This window comes from Mobula birostris, chromosome 25, assembly GCF_030028105.1.
Source record: "Mobula birostris isolate sMobBir1 chromosome 25, sMobBir1.hap1, whole genome shotgun sequence".
Lineage (NCBI taxonomy): Eukaryota > Metazoa > Chordata > Chondrichthyes > Myliobatiformes > Myliobatidae > Mobula > Mobula birostris.
This window is the reverse complement of record NC_092394.1, coordinates 19,565,693-19,585,421: the sequence shown is the minus strand read 5'-3', so window position 1 is coordinate 19,585,421 and position 19,729 is coordinate 19,565,693. Positions and strand designations below refer to the sequence as shown.

Here is a 19,729-nt window from a genome sequence, read left to right as displayed (position 1 = left end):
ATATTCAATTTCAATCTGTTTCAATTTAAAGTAGGTGTGCTAAGGAAGTGCAACAGTACATTTTCTTCAGTGCTATTTCTGAGTCTTGCATCAGTCAAAATGCAGTAAGGGGGTATTACAAAATATTTGCAGAAGAATCTTTCAAAACAAAATTCAGCTCAGAATATTACTTCGACATGGTGCTATTTACACTGCACCAAGTGATCTCATTAAATTCTACGGTATTCATAACTAACAGCATTAAAGAGGAATTTAGTGCCAGTTTATAAATTTTATCTTGCACCAAATCAAAAATAACAGGAGATATTGAGGTAGGGCAGAGAAATGGGAGTTAAGTGGATAGCACAACACGAAACAATTTCTTCAACATATAAACTCAGGGTTCTGATCTTGTTGTGCAATACAAAAGAATTGATGGCTTAGGAACTAGCAGATGTATAGCAAATATATTGGCATTATCCAGAATCTTTAAACACATATAGTTGAGTTATGCTGAGTGAAGATGCCAGACGTCAACCCACATTAGAAAATGCTAGTAAGCATAAACATAAATAACTTCACACCTGTATCAAAGGATGCTGAACTCAACTAAAATTGAGGGTAAAATGGAAAAACCTGGGCCAGATTTTGCTGGGGAAGGAACAGCCACAATTAACATCTCTACTTTCCACATCCAATTACTTCCCTGCTCATTGCATTCCAGACCGCAGTAGCATGGCTAGAGGTGGTAGGGCTTCCAATGGCTGGCTGGCTGGCTGTCTCTGTCTGTCTGTCTGTCTCTCTCTCTCTCTCATGAGCAGAGAAAGATCTCATAGCACTTTTTCACAGTAGCACAAAGGAGTTTGATTTGTGCAAGTTGATTATAAAATACAGCTCTTTAAAGCACAATACTGGTTGTGGAACTACTTGAGAAGCCACAAAAGGGATGTATGAAGGACAATGTAAATGCACGTCTCTTCTCAGTAAAGGAAACTGAAATCATTCTAGACTAGTTCATGAAGTGCTGGTCCCTACAACTCAATATGTACAAATCACTCCATTTAACAGGAATAGCCAGAAGATTTTCTTAAGAGTAACAAAATTCTACCGTTCACTTTTTCCCCAATATAACATTTTACTGAAATCAGATACCTAATAGCTGTCACCTTATAACAAATCATCTACTAATACTCATCCTGATTAATTCCTTGATTGGTGGTTACTTCAGTGGTTGGTAAGTTGATGGAAAAGATCCTGAGAGACAGGATTTATAAACATTTGGAGAGGCAGAATATGATTAGGAATAGTCAGCATGGCTATATCAAAGGCAAGTCATGCTTTATGAGTCTGACTGAATTTTTTGAGGATGTGATTAGACACATTGATGAAGGTAGAGCAGTAAATATAGTGTATATGTGTAACACGCTGTAAGGTTTCACTGCTAACGTAATGGCCCCTCTATAGCAGCAATGTTTGGGTTATGATTAGAGATAACGGGACTTTGGAATGTATGTTATGCAATGGGAGAAATGTTGTTTTTCTCGTGTGTCTGGGAGCCGCGGTCTTTTGCCTGCGAGAGAAGAAGGAGGAAGACGCGTATGGAAAGAGCTGGTACACCAGCAGATGGAGTGGACTGGAAGCGAGGGTCCGAAGTTCAGCGACGCTCGGAGGAGGTTGATGGTTGATGAATAGCCGTATCAGTGAGCTCCAACGATGCATAATTTACTTTTTTCCCCATAAAATGGTCCCTTTAACTTTTTATTTTCTTTACTAACCCTATATCCAGATTAAGATTTATAAAGTTCAATCACTTAATTGCATATGGTGTACTGTCGGATATTCTGTGGTGTAGATTTGTAACCGGGCAACACATCACTCAACATCCACACAAACGAGGTTTCTCAGTTTGGCGGGGCCAAAAGTTGTTTTCCCCTAGACGAACACGTGCTGGCCAAGCCTGAGGGTTACATATGGATTTCAGCAAGGCATTTGATAAGGTACCCCATGGAAGGATTATTGAGAAAGTAAGGAGGCATGGGACCCAAGGGGACCTTGCTTTGTGGATCTAGAATTGCTTGCTCACAGGAGGCAAGGAGTGGTTGTAGACAGATCATATTCTGCATGGAGGTCGGTGATCAAGGGTGTGCCTCAGGGATCTGTTCTGAGACCCCCTTCTCTTCGTGATTTTTTTAAATGACCTGGATGAGAAAGTGGAGGGTTAGGTTAGTAAATTTGCTGATGACACAAAGGTTGGGGGTGTTGTGGATAGTGTGGAGGGCTGTCAGAGGTTACAGCGGGACAGAGATAGGACGCAAAACTGGGCTGAGAAGTGGCAGATGGAGTTCAACCCAAATAAGTGTGAGGTGGTTCATTCTGGTAGGTCAAATATGATGGCAGAATATAGTATTAATGGTAAGACTCTTGGCAGTGTGGAGGATCAGAGGGATCTTGGGGTCTGAGTCCATAGGACAGTCAAACTGTTGCACAGGTTGACTCTGTGGTTAAGAAAGCATATGGTACATTGGCCATCAACCGTGGGATTGAGTTTAAAAGCCGAGAGGTAATGTTACAGCTAAATAGGACCCTGGTCAGACCCCACTTGGAGTACTGTGCTCAGTTCTGGTCACCCCACTACAGGAAGGATGTGAGAACTATAGAAAGGGTATAGAGATTTACATGGATGTTGCCTGGATTGGTGAGCATGCCTTATGAGAATAGGTTGAGTGAACTCGGCCTTTTCTCCTTGGAGCAGCAGAGGATGAGAGGTGATGTGATAGAGGTGTATAAGATGATGAGAGGTATTGATTGTGTGGATAGTCAGAGGCTTTTTCCCCAGGGCTGAAGTGGCTAACACGAGAGGGCAGAGTTAAGGTGCATGGAAGTAGGTACAGAGTTGTTGTTGTTGTTGTTGTTGTTTTTTTTTTTTTTTTTACACAGAGGGTGGTGAGTGCGTGGAATAGGCTGTTGGCAATGGTGGTGGAGGCAGATACGACAGGGTCTTTAAGAGACTCCTGGATAGGTACATGGACCTTAGAAAAATAGGTTCTGGGTAACCTTAGGTAATTTCTAAAGTATGCACATGTTCTGAACAGCATTGTGGGCCGAAGGACCTGCATTATGCTGCTGGTTTTCTATGTTCCTATGGTCTCACAAATAACTGGAAGGTTTGAAAAAAATACTAGTTATCAAAATTACAGAAAATCAGTTTAAATAGAGTCTAGGAAATAAATACATCAATTGAATCTAGACCATTGATTTAAACCAACGTAAGAGTAACTGCCAAGAAACAATCAGGTAATGGCCACAAGAAATCAAAAAAAAAATGTAGTATTGTTTTTCTTGATTAAAAGACTAGTACACAATTTGAATCAAATGACCATTGAATAAATAAAGCTGTAATTATATATTTTCTAATAAAGTCTTCCTCCCCATGCAACATGATTATTTCCTAAGTGTCAAAACAGAATCAATTAGCCTAAATATTGAAATTGTGAACTGAGGCCACCATTTGCCACTTGAAATTAATAAAAAAACAATCCACTTAAGAAACACATATCATGTTGTTATCACTATGACTACCCAAGCTACAGTATCTAGGAAGGATCAGAATTCTTCTGCTGGACACAGACTCAATAGTTTCAAACACAGCAGTGTTATACAAGAGAGAAGAAAAATATCAGATGATTTTCACTGCTGAAGGAAAAAATGGCAACTAGCTGAAAAGGAGGAGTTTTATTTTCTAGGATACACTAATGTTTCAAAAAACATTAATATCCAGTATTAAAATATAGAATTTATAATCGATGTAGCACAAGGGTGTACGATGATACAAGACAGATTTCAATTGCTTAGGGATACTGCAACTTAAAATTAACAATTAAAATTAAATTTATGTAACACGTGTTATAAATCTTAAACCATTTTTTTTGGTTAACTGATCTGTGACAATAAAAGTAATCCCCAATACAAGAACAAAAAAAAATCAAATGAAACTGCATCATTAAAATATCAGACAATAAACGTATTCGTAGAAAAGAAAATATTTTTAATTTCCTGTTGTTTTTCTTACAGCAATTTGTGATTTATAGCAATCAATTGAAACACAAAGCTTAAAATTACGATGTAGTCTTCAGGATAACAATGTTAAAACATTAATAGTTGCACAATTTCAGAAAATCCATCAACATCTCAGTATTTGGAAATACAGTTCAGTGTGAGTTTTCACATTCTGTAAAGTAAAACCAGCATAGGACAGATACTATGAATGGTAGGGCACTAGGGAGAGTAATGGAACGGATAAGATTAGGTGTATAAGAGCACAGTTCATAGAAAGCAGCATTACAGATAGACAGGGTGGTGAAAAAGGTGCTTTGTATGGTGGCTTTCAGTCAGGGCACAATATAGGGGTTGGGATATTATGCTGAAGTTGTACAAATTGCTGGTGAGGCTGCATTTGGAGTACTATATATAGTGTTGGTCACCCTGTTGTAGGAAATAGGTAGTTAAGCTTCAAAGAGTGCAGAAAAGATTTACGGGTATTTTGCCAAGACTAGAAGGCCTGAATTATAGGGAAAAATGAACCAGGCTAGGACTTTAATCCTCAGGACATAAGAGAATGGGGGGTGACTTTATAAAAATGTTTAAAATTATAGGAGACATAGATAAAATGGACGGTTACAGTTTTTTCCCCCAGAGTAGGGAAGTCCAAAAATCTCTCTCTCTCTTCAGGTGCCTTGCCGTTCGGCGTGGGCGATCATGTCTCTCCATCCATCACGGTCCCTGACTCTCCAAATTGTACTTGTTGCCTCCCCTGTTTCTAACCATGATGTTAATCCATCTATCATTCTCATTCTCTGTCTGCCTCTGCTTCTTTTTCCTTCCAACTTTCCAGTTGTAACTAAATGTTCTAATGTCTCTCTTTGCATGATGTGTCCAAATAACTTTGGTTGCTGTTTTCTGATTTTTTAAGTAATGTACATTTTGTTTTCGTTCTCTGTTGAACTTCTTCGTTGGTTATCCTGTCCGTATATGATATGCTTAGCATTCTTCTGAGGAACCACATCTCTGCTGCATTGATTTTTTTTCCATTGCATTTGTGATGGTCCATGACTCGCAGCCATACATCAATACAGGAAGAACGTAGCAGCTGAGAGTTCTAAGGCGGATATCAATTGCTATTTTCTTGTTCGTTAGGATGTTTTGCATTTCTGTAAATGCTGTTCTTGCCATTGCGATTCTTGCTTTTATGTTTGTTTCGCATTTGCCATCAGATGTTACCCATGATCCAAGGTACTTGAAGTTGTAAACTTGTTTCATTTCCCAATACGATCCTACAGTTTGGGATACCAGGTTTCTTTGATAGGACCATTACTTCAGCTTTCTTTTTGTTTAAAACTAGGGGGCATTGATTTAGGGTGAAAGGGAAAGCTTTAAAAGGGATGTGAGGAGCAACATTTTTACAGAAGGTGTTCAGTAAATGGAACGAGCTGCCAAAAGAAGTGGTTGAGGAAGGTACAATAGTATCATTTAAGTAGTACTTGGATAGGTACAGGGAGGGTCAGGGCTTAGAGGGATATGGGCCAAATGTAGGAAATTTGGACTAATTGGGTGGGCATCTTTTGGATTGGTTGGAACAAAGGGCCTGTATCCATTTGTATTACTCTACAAAGATTTTTTGAAGGTTCAGGAAAAAAGCAATAAAATCAAAAGGACTGCTGTGTAGTACCTATACCTGTCGCGACGCCCATCTCTCGTAGTAGCACCACTGTAACTTGTGCAGAGCTTGCTGAAGGATACCAATTTCAAATCAAGTTCATTCTCCAGTTGCCGAGCCTGCTTCCGCAAGTCTGTGCATGGAAAGAAACCAAAAACGATTTAGCAATTTCCTAAACACTACAAAGGTGAATATATTGGCAAGTGGAAAGACGGATTAGATGCCATAATTCTAGGTTACCCAAAAGTTATCTTCAGTGATTATAACACAACCAGTACATGGACTCTAAACAGTGTTGAAATTAATCAATTTTTAAATCCTTATTTCTTTTGTTTACTACTATAAACACATAATATTCATGTAGATTTCATTTGAAGTAACTTTTCCCTCCAGAATGTCTCTAAAGTTCTTCAACCAACTGCAGTACCACTGATTCTTAAGGACTCTAAGGGTTCTGCTTTCATTGTTTTATTCTGTTATCCAATAATTTACATTCATATAACTTATTTCCCACATTATTTCATATCTAATCATATGTGTTTGATATTCTCTGTTCTAACAATGAAACATGACAGCCAATGGGCATACAATCAAATTCCACAACAATACAAGTGACCAAATGACCAAGGAAATAAAGGACTGGGAAATGACTAAGCATGTCAAGGCGTCCCCTCAAACAGTTCCTGAAGAACTGCTTCTCTGACTATGCAGCAACCCCTCAGTAATGTGAATGAGAGTCCTGAACCCACTAACCTCTTAAGAAAGGGTACTGCCATGGATAGTGTATCTCAACATCACTTCAAAAAGTACCTTCAAGTACTTTGAATTGTGTTCCCATCAAATCACTTCTTGGACACCTTAAAAAAAAAGGCCATCTTCAAACCCTTTCCATTAGCTTGGATGTCAAAAGCTCAAATTCAGCCTTCAGCTTCTTGTGTATTGCCTCCAAGATTTTAATGTTATTCTGAACATATTGCTACTCATTTCCATTTTAAGCAGGGAACTTGAAAGCTTTGATTAAACTTCAAAATACCTGATTATTAAGTAGTACAATTTAATTAGTACAAAAGATCCCATGGGGTGCTTCATCTTAGATGGAAGGCAAGTTTTAAACCTACACAAAAAATTTTCCCATACTTTACATTTTAGTTTGGTAGAAACCAAACTGGCATTAGCTCATTCACTCACTGCCTCAAAGTAAAATGCAATTAGAATAACAACTGTTTTAACTGCATGGCTAAAAATATTAGCATCAGTGGCAATTTTATCTTTGCATTTTAGCACATATTATTAGCATTAATATTTCAAAAATCCTGCAAAGGCCAATTGTTATGGATATATAACAATCAACAGATATTGTCAAAATCCCAAAGAGGCTAATTGTCAAGGATATTACTTGACTACACCTTATAGCTGCAACAATATGCTATTTCATACAGACAGGCACAGAAACAAGCCCTTTGGTTCATCATGTTTATGCCAATCATTAAGTATCCATCTCTACTTATCCCGTTTTCAGCTTTTAATTGGTAGCTTTCCGTGCCTTGGAGATCCAAGTGCTCCTTTAGATACTTAAATGCCGAGAGTCTATCTGTCACCACAACCCACTTGGGCAGTGCTCTTCAGATTCCAATCCACCCAATAGATGAAAAAAAAAGTTCCTCAGGTTACCTCTGATTTCTCACCTTAAATCTAGTTTTAAACATCTCTGCTACAGGTAAAAGTTTCTTACAATCTCAATCAGGTACTCCCCTCAGCCATCTCCTCTCCAATGAAAACAAACCAAGCCGATCCAGCTTTTCCATACAACTTCTACCAATTAATTCTTACAGAGAGGTTCTAAGGAACTGACTGCTCTTAATTTCCTTTAACAATCATTTAACAGAACTGCATCATACTTCAATCACTAAAGGCAAATTTTCCATGACATTAAGAAAGTCTATATGAATCAATATAAACACACAACCATGGATCATCACTTTCATACAATATTGCTAAAGCAGGCAATTCGTGCTTCAGACAATCCTTACTTCATGTACCTACAATATATGCAAGTCTATGTTTTCTGCTTTTAATGGTCATTGAGAAACAGGGACACTAGTGTCAGTGCTCTCTCAAATAATTTCAAAACCCTTTTATTCCAGACATTGTTACATAAACCAGAAATGTAATCTTATGATTAAGATGGCAGACTGTTTAGTTCACAGTTACAATATGCTTAACAAGAAGAAGCGTAGTCATTGTTGTTGTTCTTCTTCTTTTCTGCACCTTGTGGCATTGGGCAGCAACCTTGTCTTTACCTTAGCATTTTGTCTGTTTTTTACGAGGCCGAGTTGCTAGCTCAGCGCTCAATCCAGCACAGATGGAAAGCATGGAAGTGAAAGGAGCAGCCTGGATTTGAACCTGGAAGCATTCGCCTTGAAGTCCGGTGCAGATGCCACTACGCCACCATCTGGCAATGTGATGTTATTACAATAAGATACTGTCTCAGTATAGCTGTCAGCAGATTATAAGGAAACCTGTACAAGTCAGTACAAAGGACTGTGTGTTATATCAGGGGTCCCCAACCTCTTTTGCACTGCGGACCGGCCGACCAGGGTGGGGGGGGGGGGGTACGGTTGCCAACGGACAAGAGTAGCAGTCAAATATGTTGTGTTTACCCCAAGAAAGACAATGACCATGAAGCCTTGCACAGGGACCTGTGTGCGCATGCTTGTATGTGCCGATTTTTCTCTACAAATCGTCTTTTGGCGATTCTGTTCAGGGGGGGTGTTAATCACGACTGGAACATAGGTGATGTGGCTAATACACTCAATTTTGTTTCTAAAAGGGTTTATCTAACGAATTTAATATTAAACACACAGCGCATATTTTCCTCACATGAATATAGTGGTAAGTCAATTATCAGGGGAGGACAGGGGAGCTTAAAGTAAGAGTTGAATGAACTTCCAGTAGAACTAACTTCCAGTAGAAGTGGTAGAGGCAGGTTCGATATTATCATTTAAAGAAAAATTGGATAGGTATATGGACAGGAAAGGAATGGAGGGGTGTGGGCTGAGTACAGGTCGGTGGGACTAGGTGAGAGTAAGCGTTCGGCACGAACTAGAAGGGCCGAGATGGCCTGTTTCTGTGCTGTAATTGTTATATGGTTATGTAAGTCACTCATAAATCAATAGCATCATAACATTTTAAGTAATGTTTGGATATTAAACACAGAGCACGTATTTTCCCCGTATGAACATATAAAATCATTGCAACACACCAATATTGCTGAATCAGTGGGAGCCCTGGGCTGAATACTTGTTCCCTGCAATAAGACAGTGCCATCGAGGGGTGATGGGAGACAGCGATACTCGAAGGGGGTTCCTTGTGTCCAGTCTATTCCACAATTTAGTTTTTGTTGCATTCATTGCAGAGATATGTTGGAAATGGAAGCAACGTTTTCAGTGCTTCCGTGGCTATCTCAGGATATTTAACCTCGACTTTGATCCAGAATGCCGGCAGATATGTTATGTCAAACATACTTTTCAGCCCGCCGTCATTTGCAAGCTCGAGGAATTGATCTCCTTCCCACACTGACATGGATGACGCGCGGGTAATGACCTCACGTGCATTCAAGCTCAACAGCGCGTGACAGGGAATGAGGAAAGGTGCAGATGACTCATATCGCCAGATCATATTGTTTCCTCGCGGCCCGGTAGCACATGCTTTGCGGCCCAGTACCGGTCTGTGGCCCGGTGGTTGGGGACCACTGTATTATATGGTCCAACAGATGGAATCTTGTTACAGATAATGAAAGACATTCTTTATACCTCTAGTGTTTGCTTCTTCATAGACAGTGGATTCTGGTTAAATACTCCATCAGTTAATCAGGGCAGCCACTTATGTGGGACAACTCTTAACGAACAAAAACACTGAGAAAATAGCTGGGATTCCCTTTGTTTATTTGGGATGCTATGCCACTTAATTGGAACAAGAGACTGTTGCTGAATAGTTTCTAACTGGTGTCAGTCATGCACACTTGTGTGGACATTAGATACCACACCATGGTTAGAGTGAACAGTTTTTAAAATAGTGTCATTTGCATTTGTTTGTGTTCAAAAAGCAATGATTTTTGTCACTGATAGTTGGCAAGAAGTTGGAAACTACTGTCTCTTTTTAAAAATAACACTTTTTATAAGATTTGTACTTTTGAACAAACTCATGTATTTTTCACTCACAGGCAGAAAGCGGTATAGTAACTAAAAGTTAATTGCCCTTCTCATTTATAATTGCATAAGTATTAGCACATTACCCACATGATGTAACTGTTTTAATTATGTAACCTGTTAACCAATTACTTCCATCTAAATAATTTCTTTATCTTATCTATAAAGGTAATAGATTTTTCAGAGACACCATCTTGGCTTCTTTATTCCTTTGTCTTACAACCCTTAGCATCATTTCTCAGTTCTTTATTTAGATTGCTTAGTATTAGTATGTTTGTTTAATAGAAACGTGAAAACCTACAGCACAATACAGGCCCTGTGCCAAACATGTCCTTACCTTAGAACTACCTAGGCTTACCCATAGCCCTCTATTTTTCTAAGCATCATGTATCCATCCAGGAGTCTCTTAAAACAGCCATTCTCAATGGGGGTCCTGGCACGTTTGAAGGGGGCCACTGACTGAAAACTGTGAGAAGGGGAACCTCAGGGGTTTATGGGGGCCCTGGTAACTGAACCGATGAAATACCCAAGCAGCAACCATCACTGGAGTCAATAGTTTCCCTCCTATTTATAATATCTTTCCAACACACCGTTTGAATTCGGCGCACGTGGTAAATTCATTACTTAAGCTCCTCCCACACAGCCTCACTTCAGAGTCAGTCATGAATCAGACTGCACCGGGTCAACGTATTCAATCAAGGGTTCTCACATCCATTATCGCCATACTTCATTCTCCGAAGATCAGCGCATCTTGCTAGGCCTTTGTTTAGCCTAGTAACTTTAAAGTATATGTGTTTGGATAAATTATACGTTAAGGTAGGTTGTGAAAAGTGTTTATTACTGCATATGAAGTCATCGAAAAAAAAAATCCCTGGCTTCGGGTGATAGCATTTTTTGTCAGTAATGTATCTGTATTTCGCGCGCTTACTATTTTCAGAAATAATTCTATCCATGAGTTCCTTAGTGAAAAAAAAGTGTCGACAGTATTCAGTGGAATATTTATCGTATGGTTTCATCGCATCTCCACAAAACCCATCTTTGCCCAACTGCATGACTACATTGTCAAATGAAAGCATGAGGCCAAGCAAATTGAAAAAAAACATGGATACTTCGCATCCAAAGAAGAAGGATAAACACTTAGATTTCTTCAAAAACCTTCAAGATAATTTTGAGAGAAGGCCAACGCTGAAAAGGGGGCCCTGGAACCTGAGAAGAGCTCCTAAGGAGGCCGCAGCCATAAAATGGTTGAGAATCACTGTCTTAAAAGACCCTATTGTTCCCGCCTCTACCACCGCTGCTGGCAGCCCATTCCACGCACTCACCACTCTCTGAGTAAAAAACTTACCCCTGACATCTCCTCTGTACCTCCTTCCAAGCACCTTAAAACTATGCCTTCTCGTGCTAGCCGTTTCAGCCCTGGGAAAAAGCCTCTAACTATCCACACGATCAATGCCTCTCATTATCTTGTACACCTCTATCAGGTCACCTCTCATCCTCCGTCACTCCAAAAAGAAAAGGCTGAGTTCACTCAACCTATTCTCATAAGACATGCTGCCCAATCCAGGCAACATCCTTGTAAATCTCCTCTGCACTCTTTCTATGGCTTCCATGTCCTTCCTGTAGTGAGGCGACCAGAATTGAGCACAGTACTCTAAGTGGGGTCTGACAACATTATAGCTACAACATTACCTCTCGGCTCTTAAACTCAATCCCACGACTGATGAAGGCCAATGCACTGTATGCCTTCTTAACCACAGAGTCAACCTGTGTAGCAGCTTTGAGTGTCCTATGGACTCAGACCCCAAGATCCCTCTGTTCCTCCACACTGCCAAGAGTATTGCCATTAATGCTATATTCTGCCATCATATTTGACTTACCAGAATGAACCACCTCACACTTATCTGGGTTGAACTCAATTTGCCACTTCTCAGCCCAGTTTTGCATCCTATTAATGTCTCCCTGTAACCTCTGACAGCCCTCCACACTATCTACAACACCCCCAACCTTTGTGTCATCAGCAAATTTACTAACCCATCCCTCTACTTCCTCATCCAGGTCATTTATAAAAATCACAAGGAGTAGGGGTCCCAGAACAGATCCCTGAAGCACTCCACTGGTCACCGGCCTCCATGCATTAGGAACCTTCATCAATGAGTTTAGTCACATCCTCAAAAAATTTAATCAGGCTCGTAAGGCACCACCTGCCTTTGACAAAGCCATGCTGACTATTCCTAATCATATTATGCCTCTCCAAACGTTCATAAATCCTGCCTCTCAGGATCTTCTCCATCAACTTACCAATCACTGAAGTGAGACTCACTGGTCTATAATTTCCTGGGCTACCCCTATTCCCTTCCTTGAATAGATGAACAACATCCGCAGCCCTCCAATCCTCTGGAACCTCTCCCGTCCTCATTGATGATGCAAAGATCATCGCAAGGGGCTCAGCAATCTCCTCCCTCGCTTCCCACAGTAGCCTGAGGTACATCCCGTCCGGTCCCAGTGACTTATCCAACTTGATGCTTTCCAAAAGCTCCAGTACATTCCCTTCCTTAATATCTACTTGCTCAAGCTTTTCAGTCCACTGTAAGTCATCCCTACAATCGCCCAGATCCTTTTCCGTTGTGAATACTGAAACAAGGTATTCATTAAGTATCTCTGCTATCTCCTCCGGTTCCATACACACTTTTCCATTGTCACACTTGATTGGTCCTATTCTCTCACGTCTTATCCTCTTGCTCTTCACATACTTGTAGAATACCTTGGGGTTTTCCTTAATCCTGTCCGCCAAGGCCTTCTCATGGCCCCTTCTGGCTCTCCTAATTTCATTCTTAAGCTCCTTCCTGCTAGCCTTATAATCTTCTAGATCTCTATCATTACCTAGTTGTTTGAACATTTCATAAGCTCTTCTTTTCTTCTTGACTAGATTTACAACAGCATTTGTACACCACAGTTCCTGTAACCTACCATCCTTTCCTCGTCTCATTGGAACGTAACTACGCAGAACCCCATGCAAATATCCCCTGAACATTTGCCACATTTCTTCCACACATTTCCCTGAGAACATCTGTTTCCAATTTATGCTTCCAAGTTCCTGCCTGATAGCCTCATATTTCCCCTTACTCCAATTAAACATTTCCCTAACTTGTCTGTTCCTGTCCCTCTCCAATGCTATGGTTTGTACTGTAAAATAAACCTAAATCTTGGAATTAATACTACTTGTCATCCTGACTCACTTAACCCTTAGGGTCAGAAAATAAAACAAATACATACAACAGGAACTTCGAAGAATTTGAAGGTACAGAAAATCATTTTGAATGTTAAAATGAAAATGAAGATTTGGAGGATGCTATCATCAAAAGCATTGTTTGAAGGTGGTCCATTATCTATTCTAGATGTCTATGCTGATTTTGTTCATTCACAGTCAAAATAACACAGCAACATACACTGGCTGAATTCCTCCATCAGTAACTATTAAGAACGATGACACTGCTTTATAATACTGTAGTGGTATTGGTAGTGTTCTAATTTGATCTGTATTTTATTTAAATACATAATATGTTACTCAGTTAAATAGTAGTTTGTTTTTTTAAAAAATACCTTCTTAACTATTTCCATGAAACTTCAGCTAATTGGGACCAAAATATATTGGTCGTGATGTGTCTGAATTAACTGGAATGCAGTGTATATTTTTATATATTCAGTGGCCAATTTATTAGGTACACCTGCATGTTAATGCAAATATCTAAACTACCAATCATATTACAGCAACTCAATAGATAAATGCATGGAAACATGCTCAAGAGGTTCCATTGTTGTTCAGACCAAACACCAGAATGGAGAAGAAATGTCATCTAAGTGACTCTGAAAATAGAATGATTGCTGGTGCCAGAAAGGGTGGTTTGTGTATCTCAGAAACTGCTATTTTCATACACAACAGTCTCCAGAGTTTTCAGAGAATGGCATGAAAAACAAAAAAAAAAAAAACAGCATCCCGTGAGTGGTGGTTCTGTGGGCGAAGATACCTTGTTAATCAGAAAGGTCTGAGGAAAATGGCCAGACTGGCTCGAGCTGACAGGAAGGCGACAGTAACTCAATAATCATGCTTTACAACAGTCGTGTGCAGAGAGAATCTCTGAACACTTAACATGTCAAATCTACAGCAGCAGAAGACCACAAACATGCTCTCAGTGGCCACTTTATTAGGTACAAGAAGTATCTAATAAAGTGACTACTGAGTGTACATGCAATATCACAGTGTTCCATTCAGCAACCTATAACACTTGCTATCTGTTTTAATTAGCACTACGTACAACTGGCAAAAGATATGGTGGCCTTGGGAGGAGAAAAAGCACAAGTTTTGACAACTTTACTTGAGGGACACCGCCCATTTAAAAATTAATTCAGCCTAATGAAAACTGCACATCATACTGATATAATTAACAATAGATCTCAATATTCCTGTGAAATACCACTGCATATTCAAAACCAATCCTCAGGATGTAAACGGAAAAATATAACAGAACTTCTGGCCTCCTGAGATGACAATTTAGTAAAGGTGCATGCTCAGCAAACCGGTCATAGGAAAATTAAAGTAGTATTATTGTTCTGGGGAGACAGTTAGTGCTCTATGGACATCAGAATTAGTATCAGGTTTTACATCACAGACATGTCATGAAATTTACTGTTTTGCAGCAGCAGTAGAGTCGAATACATAAAAAATACCGTAAGTTACAATAAGAAATATGAGAAAATAAATAAGCAGTACCAATAGAAAGCAAAAAGTGAGATAGCATTCATAATCTATACAGAAATCTGATGGTGGAGGGGAAGAACCTGTTCCTAAAACATTAAGTGTGTGTCTTCAGACTCCGGTACCTCCTCTTCGAGGGTAGCAATGAGAATAGGGCATGTCTGGATGGTAAAGGTCTTTATGATGGACGCCATCTTCTTGAGGCATTGCCTATTGAAGATGTTCTCGATGGTGGGGAGGCGAGTGTCCATAATGTCATCTTAGCAATTTCTTGCTGGGAGGATGGTCCCTTACAGAAACCAAAGTAGAATTAACTCATCTGTGAGCCCTACAGTGGCTTATGAGACGAATCTGCAAAGTGCCTATCTATAGACAGACAATGCACAAACTGATGAAGACTTGGAAAAGTTAGATTTCTTTCTTTTGTTCTTCCCCTCTCCCACCCAATTAGAAATCAATTTCATAATCAGGTAACACACATAAAATGCTGGAGGAACTCAGCAGGCCAGGCAGCTTCTATGGAAAAGAGTACAGTCAACGCTTCTGGCTGAAATCCTTCGACAGGACTTATAACCAAGTACTTCAAAAGGGGGAGACTTCTCAGAATGGCATGGCTATCACAGTGATTTCTATTCTGTTTCAATTTCCTCACTTTCAACATTAACTTGTTATACGCCCACCAGAGATGTTGGGTAGGGGGTTGGGTGGGTACGACAAGTTAATATTGAATGAGCGCTCTCACTTTGACTGAATGGGGAACAGAAATCTTGTTTCAACCAACATGCACTCAGGGTGCGAAGCCCCGTATAACGGAGTTGTTCAATAAGTATGACCTCTACATTTGTAGTATTGGCTTTGGATGGGCCATCCGTGTGGATAATGGCAAAGGAGCAGAGTGGCAGATGTGCTAGCATCTGTCACACAGCATGACTAGTCTTAAAACAGGTCTACACAACTCTAAAACATTAGTCATGGCCAGCATGATCCAGCCTGTTCAATCTAGTCTTCCACACTGACAATTTTTTCTTACATAATTAACCATATTAACTGTATAACTTGTGATGTTCCAAAATAAACAGATCCTCAAGCTTTTTTCTTCTAAGCTGTTTTCTCACTGGGAATCTAGATATGGTTGAAAAACACATCATTAATCCCTTTTGGTGTGTATGACTTAACGATCCTAGGAGGATGTACCTGCATTTCCTATCAATTGCCCTTTCCTGTGTCTCTACCTCTGTTCTCTGGTTTGATGTTGGAAACGACAAAATTTTCTTGGACTGGTTCAATCAGCCTTTACTACTGTCATGGAAAATAGCAATTTTCTCTCAAATGCTTGAATGTTCAACCTATGATTAGTTGTGCCACAGTCTTCAGTCCAGGGAATTTCAAGAACCTGTTCTTGTCAACAAGGTTACAGGCCATAGCTGGTCCTAAATTCCACTGGTTTTTCTCAGATAGATGATCCATGGTAGAATGTATGCTAACAACCACTTCCCTAACATCACTGTCATTTTTCATTTTTATTTTATTGAGATACAGTACAGAATAGGCCGTTCCACCCCTTCGAGCCTCGCTGCCCAGCAACATCTGATTTAATTCTAGTCTAATCATGGGACAATTTATAGTGACTAATTAACTTACCAACCAGTACGTCTTTGGACTCTGGGAAGAAACTGGAGTGCCCGGAGGAAGCCCAGTCATGGGGAGGACATACAAACTCCTTACAGGCAACAGTGGGAAATGTCATTTGCACAATGGTAAACTTCATAATGGTTAGAATTTACATCAACGATAACATACAAGTTCCTTATTATATGTAGAAATAAGTGGAAAAAGAGATAGCATAAATGAAATGATTAAATATCATACAGCGCCTTGTAAAAGTATTCAGCTCCAATCTTTTGTTTACATAATGAGTATTACAACCAGGGATTTTGATCAATTTAACTGAGATATTTTAACTTTACGAATCACATGCTCCTTTTTCCCCCCACAGTAGAGTCCAGAAACATGGAAAATTGTAAAGTGTGAAAGACTAAAAAATTTAAAACTGAGAAGTCAGCAATTCAAAAGTACTCATCCCCCTTTGCTCAGCACTTATTTGAACCACCCCTCGCAATTATTACAGCCAGTAGTCATTTTGGATAAGACCTCAGAGCTTTGCACAATGTGATAGATCAAGATTTGCCCATTGAGGCCAATGTCTCAAAGCTTAATGATTAGTTTTGAGGGGATGATAATATTGTACAGTGGTCCCCAACAGGCAGCAAGGAAACGATATGACTTGGCAACGTGACTGTGTTGCCGACTTGCTGGTTGGCACCTTCTTGCCCAGACTCTTGGCAGCAGAAATACTGCCAAATGTAACTGACCAAAAAACATTTTTCTTAAAGGAAAATGTTTCAGAAAAAGGATGGAATGTAATTTACATGCTGATAATTTTAGCATGTAAAAAAGCCAGGGAAAAGCCAAAAAGCCAAATGAATTTTGTGGCGCCAACCACATTGGGGTGGAAGCCAGATTTCTGGGATTTGGTACCGAAAAAGCCAATCTGGTAACCCTGTAATCAGTTAGCTGCACCTTTCCTCATTCCCTGTCATGCCCACTGTTGAACTTGAATGCATGCAAGGTCAGTATGCACACAACATCCATGGCAGCGCGGGAACAAGATCAACTCCTCGAGCTTGCAAATGACGGCGGCCTGAAAAGTATGTTTGACATAACATCTCTGCTGGCATTCTGGATCAAAGTCAAGGCTCAATATGCTGAGATAGCCACGAAAGCACTGAAAATGTTGCTTCCATTTCCAACATCATATCTCTGTGAAGCGGAATAGACTGGACATAAGGAGCCCCCTTCCAGTATCACTTCTCTCATCACCCCTCGATGGGACCGTCTTGTTGTGGGAAACAAGCCCAGGGCTCCCACTGATTCAGTGATATTGGCGTGTTGCAATGATTTTATATGTTCATACGAGGAAAATATGTGCTGTGTGTTTAATATCCAAACGTTACTTAAAATGTTATGATATTATTGACTCACAATTGATTATCATTATATTCATGCAAGGAAAATTTGCACTGTGTGTTTAATATTAAATCCGTTAGATAAATCCTTTTAGAAACAAAATTGAGTGTATTAGCCACTTATAAGTGACTTATAGTTGACTTATCACCTATATTCCAGTTGTGATTACCCCCCCCCCCCCAATCGGCCGGTCCACAAGAATATTGTCAATATTAAACCGGTCCATGGTGCAAAAAAGGTTGGGAACCCCTGGTATTGTATACTGAGCTGTAGTCAATAAAGAGCATCCTGACATATTCATCCGCCTGTCCAGATGTTCGTTGAGTGAAGAGCCAATGAAATGGCATCTGCTGTGGATCTGTTGTGCTGGTAGGCAAATTGGAGCAGATTCTAGTCGCTTCGCAGGCAGGAGTTGAAATGTTTTATCACCCATCTCTCAAAACACTTCAATACTGTGGATGTAAGTGCTACTGGATGATAGACATTAAGGTAGGTTACAACATTCTTCATAGGGACTGATATAATTGAAGCCTACTTGAAGCTGGTGGGTACCTCAGACTGCCAAAGTGAGAGGTTAAAGATCTCAGTGACCACTCCAGCCAGTTGATCAGCATATCTTTAGTGCTGAACCAGGTACCCCATCTCAGCTGGATGCTTTCCGTGGGTTCACCCCCCGAAGGACGCTCTCCCACATCAGCCTCAGAGACTGAAATCACAGGGTCATCAGGAGCTGTGGGAGTTGTGACAGTTCCTCCAAGTTTTGACCTTCAAAACAAGCATGGAAGGCATTGAGTTCATCTGGAAACAAAGCCCTGTTGTCACCTATGCCACTTGATTTCATTTTGTAAGAGGTGATAGCATTCAAGCCCTGCCTCAGCTGTTGAGATAGTTCTTCATTGATTCAAGTTTAGTTTGGAACTGCCATTTCATCCATGAAACGTCTTTCCAGAGAGCATACCTGGACCTCTTGTAACTTCCTTTGTCTGCAGACTTGAATACCTCTGATCTGGCACTCAGCAGGTTGTGAATCTCATTGATCATCAAGGGCCTTTGGTTGGGGAAGGCTCAGAATGATTTTGTGGGGACACACTCATCTGAGACTGTTGTTATAAAGTCCATGACAACCATGGTGTGAGTATTCATTCAGGTCCACAGATGAATCCTTGAACACAGCCCAGTCCACCAACTGAAAGCAATCCCTGTGCCACTCCTCTGCCTCCCATGACCACCTCTTTATTGTCCCTACCTCTGGAGCCTTGCCCTTTAGTCTCTGCCTTTATGCAGGTAGGAGAAGGACACCATGTGATCAGATTTCCTGAAATGCAGTCTGTTCATAGAGTAGTAAGCATTCCATATCTTCGTATAGCAGTGGTCAAGTGTGTTGGGACCTCCAGTGCTACAAGTTACATGCTGATGGTAATTGGGCAGGGGTTTCTTCAAACAAACCTGACTGAAATCCTCAACTATGATTTGAAATGTGTCAGGGTGGACTGTTTCTTGTTTGGTGATGGCATCACGTAGTATCTCAAGCACTTGATTATAGTCAGCCACTGGTGGTATGTACACTGCAGTGACGATCACGGAGCAGAATAGTCTTGGTAAATAGAATGACCACCATTTGATCGTTAGGTGTTCAAGGTTGGAACATAAGTGGGACAAAACCACCCCATTGGAGCACCACAGAGAGTTTATCATGAAACACACACTGCCACTTTTTGCCTTTTCTGAATCAGCAGTTCATTCCATCCAGTGTATCGCGAAGCCTTTGGATATAACTGCTGTATCTGGCATACTCGGAGTAAGCCACGTCTCGGTAAGACACAGGACATAACATATTCCTCATTTCCCTACGATACAGCACCCTTGCCCTTGTTCTTCAGCAAAGGCATATTTGCTAACAAGATCCCGGGTAAAAGGGGCTCCATCCCTCTGTATTTCGGCCTGGTTTGGAGTGCCCCCAGCGATAGTGATAAACCTTTGCTTAGAGATGTTGTACTTGCCTGCTTGAGAGTTGAGTCCAATGAGCCCATCAGAAGATTATGTATTCTG

At 40.3% G+C, this 19,729-nt stretch overlaps 1 protein-coding gene across 2 annotated transcripts in view; it reads right to left on the bottom strand.

Moving 5' to 3' along the window:
• Positions 1–19,729, bottom strand: part of gosr1 (golgi SNAP receptor complex member 1) — a 126,650-nt gene that overhangs the window by 97,419 nt on the left and 9,502 nt on the right. Inside the window, exon 2 of one of the 2 annotated variants that reach the window (XM_072243166.1) lies at positions 5,705–5,825. In XM_072243166.1, coding sequence (XP_072099267.1) covers positions 5,705–5,825 — 121 coding nt within the window. The remainder of the gene's footprint in view (positions 1–5,704; positions 5,826–19,729) is intronic. The other variant, XM_072243167.1, reaches the window with a different exon arrangement.